At 43.6% G+C, this 12,443-nt stretch overlaps 1 protein-coding gene and 1 non-coding gene across 2 annotated transcripts; both read left to right on the top strand.

The window, feature by feature from the left end:
- Positions 1–397: 397 nt before the first annotated feature.
- On the top strand, positions 398–468 carry trnag-ccc (transfer RNA glycine (anticodon CCC)). The gene has a single exon. It is a non-coding gene; the product is annotated as a tRNA-Gly (tRNA).
- A 195-nt stretch (positions 469–663) lies between these two features.
- Positions 664–11,877, top strand: fbxw10 (F-box and WD repeat domain containing 10). The gene is made up of 12 exons (XM_076999363.1): positions 664–1,285; positions 1,993–2,181; positions 3,244–3,371; positions 5,627–5,743; positions 5,907–6,016; positions 6,384–6,587; positions 6,953–7,074; positions 7,291–7,445; positions 8,881–9,023; positions 9,210–9,368; positions 9,691–9,950; positions 10,346–11,877. The coding sequence occupies exons 1-12, from the start codon at positions 754–756 to the stop codon at positions 11,200–11,202; spliced, it is 2,976 nt and encodes a 991-aa protein (XP_076855478.1). The 5' UTR covers positions 664–753; the 3' UTR covers positions 11,203–11,877.
- Positions 11,878–12,443: the final 566 nt, after the last annotated feature.

Genomic DNA, 12,443 nt, shown 5'->3' with positions numbered 1-12,443 from the left:
TTACACTGCTCCCCACTCTCGTTTGCTTTACGTGTAGCGACACTGTGTGGCCAATCATGTAACTGCACTTGAAACATTTTTACAGCGCCGCTTGCTAGCTGACTAGATATATAATTCTGCCATCCCCCTAACTAGCTCTGTCAGACAGAAACAAGGTTACCTAGGTAGCTAGTTAGCTAATTAACTAATTAACTCTTGTAGATAGCTACATCACACATACATGTTAACTGTTAATGTTAAGTTGTTAGTACTTATCTTAAATTTAACATCAAAATGTTATCTTGACAAAAAAAAGCTATGTAGCCTTTTTGTACTATGCAAATATTTTGTAACTAGTTAGTTTAGCTGGCATCATAAGACCCTCTAGTAGCAGGTCTCTAATATCAGCTTTCTAACAGCGCCGCTGGTGTAGTGGTATCATGCAAGATTCCCATTCTTGCGACCCGGGTTCGATTCCCGGGCGGCGCACAATTGTTTTGGCGTTTCAAAATCACCTCTACTGAAGTATTTTACCACGCAGTCCCCTTACAGACCTTGTACACTTTGGCCCATTGTACACCTTAACCAAAAGCGCAGATGAAATCTAACTAACCGGTTAATTCAAGTGCGCTGCGTCTGTTGTCGCTTGGCAACTCAATGAGGAAGTACTGTAAAATATTTAAACACACGGACAGTCTTAGTCATAGTTTGCGAATAAATACTAAATATTTACTACACGACTGATATCTGACATTGCTCAACCGTAATATAGAGATGCATCATCTGAGCAGCGAGATGAGCGAGTGGAGCGTTGACAGTACGGCGCGGTTTAGCTGTAAGAAAGACAACAGAGAGTTCAACATGTGCGACGACTGCCAGTCATGTCTCTTCACCACCAAGTTGAACGACTCAACAGAATGGCTCCTAAGAGCTGACCAAACATCAAAACGGAGGTTCATTACCGGGATACTAGTTCGCTGTAAGAGTGTTGAGATTCTGGAAAATATCCTACACGTTTTGCAGGTCACGCTGGGGAAAGATTTCACGTATGCCAGGACGCGCGTGAAAGCGTACACCCCTAGGGACGTGAAGATCTGGAGGTCGGATAAGATACTCCATCCAGATCTACTCAGAATGAGCGAGACGGACACCTGGGAATGGTTTACTAACAGCCCGACCTGGACCAAGTCGAAATATTTAATGGGAATCTTGTGCCTGTGTGACCCCGAACTCCTGCATATGTTGGGGAATCTAGTTCGCGTGCTCATCGCTGGAGAGAAACTGGAGCTGCTAAAGTTCAATACAGGTAAAGGGAACAAAGGGGCAATCTCAGATGCAAAGTAGTTCTGCGTAGCCTACTACGTTCAAGCGATGGAGTTAACTTTGTATAAAAAGTGTCCTACACAAACATATCTGTAGATATGTTGTTAGTTATTCAGTAATGCAATGTGTTCACTGCTTCAGCGTGTCCTAAGGAAGAAAGCAGCTCTGTCATTGGATCAAATCACTCCTTCCATACTGGCGATGATCTGGAGCTGGGCCCTCTGAAATCTTGTCAGTTTTACTCAGAAAATCCAAGATCACAGTGCATTTTGAACACTAAGTGTCTGTTCAATGAGGATACAGATCTGACCTCACATGACAAAGATGAACATCACACATTTTCTACCCACACCTGTGAATGCAGTATTTTGAATGGAGTATTTTCTACCCACACCTGTGAATGCAGTATTTTGAATGGAGTATTTTCTACCCACACCTGTGAATGCAGTATTTTGAATGGAGTATTTTCTACCCACACCTGTGAATGCAGTATTTTGAATGGAGTATTTTCTACCCAAAGCTGTGAATGCAGTATTTTGAATGGAGTATTTTCTACCCACACCTGTGAATGCAGTATTTTGAATGGAGTATTTTCTACCCACACCTGTGAATGCAGTATTTTGAATGGAGTATGCTGCAGTGTGTTGCCATTCAACTCCCACATTTTTATTTCTCTGTTTGTTTTCACAGCAAAGAAAGACGGCTGGACTGAGCTGGACAAGGTGGCCGTCAGGAACCAGAGGAAGAGTAGCAGCGTTGTGGACTCCGAGGATCCTGCTGTCATGGTGGTACCAAGGTCCTCTACGTCCATGTCTGGGGTGAGCCTTCATCGAGACTTCATGCGAGGACTTCCCGTCGATATTGCTAAGAGGATTTTAGGTGAGAACTGAAATATTATTTTACATGGTGAAGATAAAACTCTTAATCCCTTACACTCTACAGACCCGGTCATGGGTACACATTCTCATTATTCATTTTCATCACCACACATCTTTCACATTAGTTTCAATATAGGTACAGAATAATTCAGAATAGATACTGAAATAAATGAATTGAATGTAATGTGAGCACAACATCCGGTTTCACTCCCTGTACTGACTCAAATGGTACTTGATATGCCCTGTGGCCCTGTCCCCCATCATGCACCTGTGTTGATATAGACAGGGTTCTCAGGTCTGTCCCTGAACATGTGTTCCAACCGTGAGCTAGCACTGAATCATCTTAATTAGTGATTCACAAGATTCACATGATCTAGCACTGAATCACTTTAATGTTACACAAGCTCACAAAACAGCTACCTAAATTATGTAATCAATTTAACATACTGACATATGTGAGACAAACACACCAACAATAGACATGTGTCAGACAGACAGCTCAGCCCCAGAGCCCAAACCCTGGCCTCCACAAACAGAGAGGAGACTGTGTTCTTTGAGCCCAAAGGTTTTAGAACAGATGTTTATTAGATGCATGCTTAGTAGGTTATTTTATTGCACATTTACTACTACCATTTTTTGGAAGGTTGTTATGTAATCACAGTAGTAACCATAGAGAACTAGAATAATGTCCTGAGGATGAAGGGTCCTTTATTCATTGCAGATATATGAACATGTGTTAGCAAAGGTTTATATAAATATGTCTTATATAAGTCTTCTTCCTATTGCATCAATAGCAGCTAGAAAGACCAACCTAAAACAGAACTGATTTTCTTAATTCAACACATCAAAATATGCTCCGTCTAATGACCACATGAAAGGGAACACATGATCACTAATGTTTCATGCAGTGACCAGAGACTCCTACTGACATGAATGTGCCCTGTTGTATGTATAAAGGAAGATGATCACCCAGAAGATGATGGTTTTGGAGGTTCTTGTCGTGTCGTAGGTTCCCTGCTGGCACTCAGTCCTTTCTGTCTGTGGGTGTGTGGTCTCACTCCAGGGCTGTTGGACACGTCCAGCCTGCAGAGCTGTAGACAGGTGTCCCCACACTGGCAGTACCTAACAGAGGAGATCCTAACTGAGCTCAGGGTGAAGAAGATGGTGGAAGACCAGGCTATGGTCATGCAGGTAATGCTACCTTCATGATTTCATACTGACACAAAAATCAAACATTTAGTGTTTGTTAATATAATTAGGCAAATACAAGCATTACAGGGTTCCCGCGGGGTCTTAAAAAGTCTTAAAATGTCTGAAATTCAAAACTTTAAATTTAAGGCCTTAAAAGACTTAAAAAACAGCCAAATTTTCATCCAAGGTCTTAAATTTAATTTAGTCAGGTCTTAAAATTTTACCTTAGTTAATTTTAGAAAAGTGTAGTTTAATCGAAACGTCCGGAAGTCAGTTCTGTGTTGTCTGTGTTTGTGCGGGGCTACAGGTGTTGGTACGTGTTAATTAATTAAACTACAAAACCCATAATAACCGCAGGCAGGAAACGGCCCTTGTCACGAAAAGCCTTCACGCAATTTTGTGCCTCATCCCCGCCGTCTTCGCTATCGTCAGTGCCGGGTCCCGCCGGACTCCACCGCAGTATCACTAGTGCTTCGGCTAATGATATTCGGGCTACATTAGGATAGAGTGACGGCAATGTTCCCTGGTTCGAATATCGCGAAAAAGTTTTCGTGTGGACTAAACAAATCGCATATATAGCTAGATTTGGCTTGGCAGACTTCATCAAGAGAGAGTTGATACGCTCTTACCGGGCCGTATGTGTTTAATGTTCGATGAAAGCTTTAATTCAACCACAAAATCCAAACGGCTGGATCTTCATGTTCGGTTCTGGAGCAATGGATATGTGCAATCGAGGTACATGGGCTCTCATTTCATGGGCCATGAAACAGCGCAGGATCTACCAAAACTTATCAAAGTAAGTGATCCTTACTTATGCTCCACAGTCTTCTTTTCAATGTGTTAACCATTTTATACAATTGGGCTACAATACAAAAACATCTCAGAACCATGTACTGTCCATGGCATTGAGTTAGAGAAATGTTTCAATGCATGCTAAATCCCAGCTAGAGGAAATAAAAATATATTTACTGTGTTAAATCATGTAAAATTAAAAAAAAAAAACAACTATGCCCTGTAGATGGGTTATGTCATGTTTTGAAACATGTTCCACTGTCCCATGCTCTGTTTCATGGATTGCACATGGTTTTATTTACATTGTACTGATGTATTGCCTTTTAGTGGGCATATATACATAGGGTAAAAACAGGTAGTGTGTCCCAACGTTTTCAATGTTAACATTCAAATTCATATTCAGCATGGCTAGACAAAGTAAGTTGGTTTCATCGGGATAATAAATAGAAAAGAAGGTAGGGGGTTAAAAAAGTTTTGTGTTAAGATACAGATGGCCTGGGGAAAGAAAATTCTGAGCCTTTATTTAATTAGTTAATTTTATAATTTCATTTATTTCAGTAATTTAACCAAAATGTAACATTTAATAAATTTTATCAGCTGCAGGGTGTGAGGATTTTGGTCAAACCATGCCTTAGACATACTTGAAGATAGGCTGAGTCTACATGTTGTTAAATGTATAATGTGTGTATGATTATTATTTAATTTGATGGTGTACGTCTATCTTTTTATTTCTTATTTTCCAACAAGGAGGTGGAGGCAGAAAACATGCAAGAGGACACAACTGGCACACACAGACTCATATGTGACTGTCACAATGCATGGAGGGGTCACAGGTTCCCCTCACCAAGGAACTCTTAGCATCTGTGGGTGCAGCACGGTCAAAATACTGACTCTTTCTGGATCAGGAATGTATCAGGAAAGAAAAGGAATCCCAGAGCCAGAAAAGAGAGCTGACTGAGCAGTCTTTAGAGGACCTTAAGAAAAAGAAGAAAAGCTTGGAAGACGTGTCCACCTGTCTTGCTAGAGTGGCAGATTCTCTTGCAGAAGAAGCTGAGGGCAAGGCTGGATCCAAGATGGCTTCTTTCCAAGTCAAATGCTGAGATTGGTACTGAAAAGGAAGAACTCAGAGATATGTAGGGTGAGGTTGTATGTAGATATACTAGTGTTGTGTTGGTAAGGTTGCTTGGGTTGAGAATGTTACTATTTTGATTATCTGTTTTAATACTGAATTAATGTAATCCTGTCACTAAATTAATCAAAATAAAATGTTTTAAGAGTTTCTGGGATCATTGGATTGTTGTGGTAATATGTTGTGTTGGTCTTAAATTTCACTGAGAATGGTCTTAAAAGGTCTTAAAAAAGTCTTAAATTTAACTCACTGAAACCTGCAAGAACCCTGCATTATCTATCTGTCTCTTTAGGTGACTCTTTAGGTCTGTCTGATAGTCTGTGTTGTCTCATAGGGTAGCTCCTGCTCGGGAGCAAACCCCGCCTATGCCAAGATCCGTGAGGTCCTAGTGCCCTTCAGAGAAGATGACAAGTACATTCACCCCACCCAGCTTTTTTGTAAATATAAGAAGGTAATTAACATAATTAATGAAGTCTTGTTATTTTCACATAAATGACTACAGTATATCAGATAAACCACAGATTTGTAGGGGTGTGGATTACTAGCCAGAGTGAAAGAGGGAAGCTGTGTTGGTGCTGTTTGACCTTCTCAAAGCATCCTGTATATTTTCCCAGGATTCCAGGGGCTTTGAGTCAGTCTATATGGATGTTAAAACCAAGGCAGTGGAAATGGAGGAGCGTAATGTGTACTGTGGCGTGTTTAACATCCTGGTACTTCTGGACAGGTACTTCAGACTTCAAGGTCCATTTCATTACAGAGTTTAATGATAGTCATGTCATTTTAAACAAATCCTATTAATGACACATGAAAAGAGTAATCACAGGTTTAATTTGAACAGTACTAATTCACCTTGTAAAGAGACTTAACTCTTTAAAGATTATTAACATTGTGCTCACTAAAACAAACATATTTTTGTTTTAGGAGTTAGGCCTGGCTCCTAGAGTGCAGAAAGTGTTCTGATCTGGGATCAGTTTTCACCTTTTAAACCGTGCTTACAATTGTTTCAACACATCTGACCCTGGATCAGCTGCTCTCCAGTGAAATGGTATAGTCTGTAGTGTTTTAGTCTGCCTCCTGCTCCATCCTGGCAGGGAGGACCCCAGCAGGGTGGCCCACTACAGTGGAGGCCGCGTGGTGGCGCTGGGTTCCAGGGATCGCATGGTGCATTTGCTAGACATCCCGCTGCTGAAGGAGGTGCCGTCACGGTTGCAGGGCCATGTGGGCAGCGTGCGGGCGGTGCTGGTCTGCGAGGAGAGGTCTCTGGTCATCAGTGCCAGCTACGATCTCACCATCAGGTCTGAGCACTGCAGCCACACAGACTGAGACACGCCAGACGTGACAGAGAAAACACAGACAGAGACACACAGATGTGTCATACAGCCTAATCAGTCAGCTGTGGTTACTTCCCTACTAAATTAGCCTGTGCTATATACAATAAACTAGATGCAGTATACTTCAGATTCATATCCAACCGAATAACATGGTGAAGTGCTGTCTTAGGTTAACTCTGAGAAAAGGCCTTGCTGATTGGCTGGTTTGTTAATACTTTGCAAATCGTACCACTTTTGCACATCAGGCATAAACGTAAGGGCTACATGTGTTTTCTTTAAACATATGAGCAGCTTCACAAACTAAGAAATGGTCTTGACCTCTTTGGAAGGTGCTGGAACCTAAATACAGGCACATGTACCCTGCTGTTGACTGGACACACAGGCACCATTAACTGTCTGGATCTGCACGGACACATTCTTGTCTCCGGGGCCAGAGACTGCAAGGTCAAAGGTAACAGTTCTGAGCTCACATTCAATATTTCTTAATCTGAGTCATGGTTGCTAAAAACATTTGTCTGTAAGCATTGTAAGTTTGTTCAAAGTAATAATCCCTGTGCTTTAATGAGCATGGGAAACCCACTCAAGTTGGGAATATTGTAAAGTTTGTGCACTTTGTGCAGTGGTTTCTTCCTGTCACGCTGTGATGTGCTGTGGTGTGATGTGTCAGTGTGGAGTCTTCTGAGTGGCCATTGCTTGACGAGACTGAAGTTCGGTCACCGTAAGCCTGTGCAGTGTGTGAAGATCCACACACCAGTGGTGTTCAGCGGCTGTGAAGGGGGCCTGGTCAAGATGTGGGACACAGAGGTGGCGACATTGCTAAAGGTGTGAACACAAAGCCCAGCTGAAGCAGGAGGAAGAGAGTTCTGACTCCTCCCATGCAACAGTGCAGTTCTGGACTTATAAGGGTGACCAATATCAATTCTCTTGAGTGTTGCCCTGTAGGTAACAGTAATGCTGGCTAGTCATTTTTAAATAAGTTCCTTGCTATACATTACATAAATATCTAACATCTGAGCATTTAAGTTATATATCATTTAGCATATGTACAATCCAATTTGAGAATGTATATATACACTATATTGCCAAAAGTATAGACTCGCCTTCCTTGACTCACATAGGACACCCTTTGCAGCTAGAACAGCTTCAACTCTACTGGGAAGGCTGTCCACAAGGTTTAGAAGTGTGTTTATGGGGATTTTTGGCCATTATTCCAGAAGGAATTCTTGGACGAGAAGGCCTGGCTCTCTGTCTCTGCTCTAATTAATCCCAAAGGTGTTCTATCAGGTTGAGGTCAGGACTCTGTGCAGGCCAGTCAAGTTCATCCACACCAGACTCTGCCATCCATGTTTTTATAAACGTTGTTTTGTGCACTGGTGCACAGTCATGTTGGAAGAAGAAGGGGCCAGCTCCAAACTCTTCCCACAAAGTTGATAGCATGCAATTGTCCAAAATGTCTTGGTATGCTGAAGCATTCAAAGTTACTTTCACTGGAACTAAGTGGCCAAGCCCAGTTCCTGAAAAACAACCCCACACCATAATCCCCCTCCAACAAACTTTACACTTGGCACAATGCAGTCAGACAAGTACCATTCTCCTGGCAACCACCAAACCCAGACACGTCCATCAAATTGCCAGATGGAGAAGCACGATTCGTCACTCCAGAGACACCTCCACTGCTCTAGAGTCCAGTGGTGGCGTGCTTTACACCACTGCATCCGACTGCATTATACTTGGTGATGTATGGTTTAGATGCAGCTGGTCGACCATGGAAACCCATTCCATGAAGCTCTCTGTGCACTGTTCTTGAGCTAATCTGAAGCTCACATGAAGTTTGGATGACTGTAGTGATTGACTGCAGAAAATTGGCGACCTCTTCACACTATGCGCTTCAGCATCCGCTGACCCCACTCCATCAGTTTACGTGGCCTACCACTGAGTTGCTGTCGTTCCCAAACACTTCAATGTTCTTATAATACAGATGACAGTTTAATGTGGAATATTTAGGAGCCAGGAAATTTCACGACTGGAAGTGTATCCTATCAGTTCCATGGTGGAATTCACTGAGCTCCTGAGAGCGACCCATTCTTGCACAAATGTTTAGGCATGTCTGCATGCCTAGGTGCTTAATTTTATACACCTGTGGCCATGGAAGTGATTAGAACACCTGATTACGATTATATATACATACATATTTTTCACAGCCATTTCCAGCAGCTGTAACTGCTTCTCTTCTATGTGTGGGCGTGAACATCTCTAGGTCATGGATGGTCACCATGGTTGCGTGAGGTGCCTTTTCTTTGACCAGTGGCACGTGTTGTCTGGGGGATCTGATGGACAGGTTCTAGCCTGGAGTACTAACAGTGCCTTTAAAAAGAGCCTGATGAACTTCCCACACCCAAGGTCTGTGTAGCCAAAGCAGTTTTTTTAATAGTAAAAACTTTTCACTGCTAACATGGCAGGAAAAGAAATGTTCTGGTTCACTCTGATGATTAGCACCATTATGAGTCTGTCTGCCTGTCTGCCTGTCTGCCTGTCTGCCTGTCTGTCTGTCTGTCTCTTTTTTAAGGCTCATTTGTATTTCTGTAGGGAAGTGTCCACACTGTCTTTCCTCTTCCTGCGAGTCATCACCGGGTGTGCAGACGGAAAGATCCGTATCTTTAACTTCCTCAGTGGGGACTGCCTTAGAGTCATCAAGATTAGCACCCATCAGAGTACTGTTCTCTCCCTACATGCACATCATAACAAGTTAGTTAGCCTTGAGGAACAAGTATGCCACCCATACATACACAAACACAAAAGATCACACACACACACACACACACACACACACACACACACACACACACACACACACACACACACAGAGGCTTCCAATTTCTAGTATGAACTTGCCATCTCCGTTATATACTGTCTCTCTGCCCTCCCTGTCTCTCCCCCTCTGTCTCTCTCACCGCTCCCTGTCTCTGTTCTCCGTCTCTCTCACCCCCTCCCTGTCGCTCTGTTCTCCATGTCTCTCTCTTCCCCTCCATGTCTCTCTCTCCCCTGCTTCTGTCTATCTGCGTCTCAGCATCCTGGTGAACAGCAGCAGTCGTGTTCTGCTGCTGCAGTTTGCTCAGGAGTGCTGGGACTACACAGCGAAGGCAGAGAGGACGCTGGGTGGTGCAGGCGTCCTCACTCCACCCCAAGACCCGCCCCTCTGCAAGCTGCTCCACACTGCCAGCATGTGTCCTGCAGCTCCAGGAGCCAGGCAAGCAAGAGGGGCAAGGATGGCTCCCTCCCACCACGCCCGGAGCAGCTCAGCTCCCAGCATGCAATGGCATGCACGCGGTGGGTACCAGCCTAACTCCTGCATCTATCAGACTGTTCTATGTTTAACTCCTGGATATATCAGACTGGAATATAGTTGAGAGAACGCATTATCAATATGATAAAGGAGGTGCGAGTCACTTCCTGTTCCACTTCACCCCAAATAACATCTAACACTCAAAGCCTGTCTGGTGAGCAGTGACACCCTTGCCTTAAACTGCATCTAGTAATCTCAGATAGACTTGCTTATGTGCAGCTTCCAAACCAGATAGCTTGACTTTAAAGCAAATAATCATATAAATGCTGACACTACAAACAATAAATTATGTCACTTTTAGCATTTTGCTAATGAAATCATGCTGCGTGAAACAAAACACCATGGAGATGGATTTTTGCACCTGCACTGTATTTCACAGAAAATCCTCCTGTGACCTCAAAGTGTGTGATGACCTTGAGTGAGAGAGCAGTTGGAGAGCGTGTGAGAAAGAGAGGCCTCCATCACCCCGTGACCCCTGCCCAGGTGCTCTTAAAGGTTGGCAGTCCCAGCCAGCAACCACACAGCTGTGACCTGGCCTCCTCCAACATGAAGCTCAATGCTGGGGTTCGGGATGCCTGGGGGCCCCTTCCGCCTGACCCAAACAAACAGCAGCAATCCGGAGGGTCCCATCCTCCACCCCCTCACCCCCTCCACCCCTCCCCTCCTCTACCCTGCAAGACTCCAAAACGGCCTCATTCAGCCCCAGGGCTGTCACAGTCCTCTTTCAAAGGTATGGTTAAAATCTACACGCCACTCAGAACCCACACGGTGAACCTGCACCTCCGGGATTCCCTACACTCGGGGCAGATCCGCTCCAGCATCCCATCCCCGATGCTGGTCCAGCCCCGTTCGGGACGGGGCATCTACGAGCAGCCTTCTTATCCCGAACGGCAGCAGAGTGTCAGCAGGGCGCGGAGGGTTGGAGCTCTCACCACCGTAGGGGAGGTAGACGTTCGGCTTGCTCGCCCCGAGTTCAGGAGGAGTGCCGGAAAGCCCCCGGGCCGGCGAGTAGACATGGAGACGTCAGACATTAAGCCCATGAAAGCCCACAACCCCCTGGATCCCTTCAGAGAACACGGAGGGTTTCAGCTGAAGACGGACACAGAGGTGGAGGAATTCATCCAAGCCCAATCAGATCTGCATCGCCCCACCACACATGCAAAAGTGACTGAGAAACAGTGCAGGACAGCCTGGAAACTGAAAATCAGAGGAGTTTCAGCCCGCGGTTACACCTGAGATGACCAGGTGTATGACACAGAGCTGGGAAAGGAGACGTATGTCTGAGGCATGCAAGAGATGTGTACAATACCCTACAACAGTAGTTCTCCAGACCATGTGCAAGGAAACTCACTCAAATATGTTTTTTTAAATAGTTTGATATATTGTTAAATATACTGAACATATAAGTCAGAGATAGATGTTGAATATATTTAATAATATTTTGAATATTTGGGAAAAATATGCCTACATTTCCTTTATTATTCTTTACTTTTGCAAATGTCAGTGGTCAATATTTTTCTTTCTTTTTCCCTGTCAAACACCTGAACTTGGTTTGGTGCATTGTCACAGTAAGAATTCCTAAGCTGTGAGTCAGAGCGGAGAAAAGCCAGAAAAACTGAGAAAGGTTGCCAGATATATCAGAAAGCACAGCTGACTAATGACAGCTATGGCAGCATAACCCAAACCATCGGCTCATTTCACTTTTATACCCCGTCTATTATATAGCAATCTCAGACACAACATTAGTGTCTTTATTATCTTTATTATTTATGGATCTCTTATATTTTAACGGACAGCACACCAGTGTGAACTGATAAATAAATGTTCTATAAAGCCATGCAGTTTCTCTGTCATGAGTTCATACTCCCACTGGAGGGCACCACCTACCCTCTGAGCACAGGTAGAGTCAAAGATTTAGTAATGTGCTAAAAAATTAAGGTTTTTGTCTTTTTTAAAACAAACTACAAACGGCTACTATGATGTGTTTTGTCTTCTTTTAAACTAATTCCCATGCAGACAGACACAAAATGGAGCAAAAGTGTTAATTTACCACGTTAGATAATAAATACAGTGAACATTTGAGGTCGGTTTCTACTCCATCACCCTTATTAGTGAGAAATACTTTTTTACATTTTCATGTAGATTTCACAGATGTTTCGACACTGATCTACTGTGCATTAGTCCGTAGAACATGGCACATCACAGCAGTTTCAACTAATGTCCTTTTCACAAACCCAGTGTCTGTGAGGAGGTCTTCTGACATCCATGGCCCTAGACCGCTACTAATACTTGGATTGGTTTCAATAGCAGTGGGGCTTAGTAGTCCAGTGGTTCTTCTCTAGCAATGCTATTTTGCTCTTTGAGGTGAAGCCCACACAGCCTGCATTTTAAATGCAAGGTTAGCCTTACACTCACCGGCCACTTTATTATGTACACGTGTCCAACTGTTCATTAACGCAAATGTCGAATCAGCCAAT

Source organism: Brachyhypopomus gauderio, chromosome 3 (assembly GCF_052324685.1).
Source record: "Brachyhypopomus gauderio isolate BG-103 chromosome 3, BGAUD_0.2, whole genome shotgun sequence".
NCBI classification, from domain to species: Eukaryota; Metazoa; Chordata; class Actinopteri; order Gymnotiformes; family Hypopomidae; genus Brachyhypopomus; species Brachyhypopomus gauderio.
The sequence above is the reverse complement of the archived record's forward strand: the minus strand, read 5'-3'. Positions and strand labels throughout refer to the sequence as shown.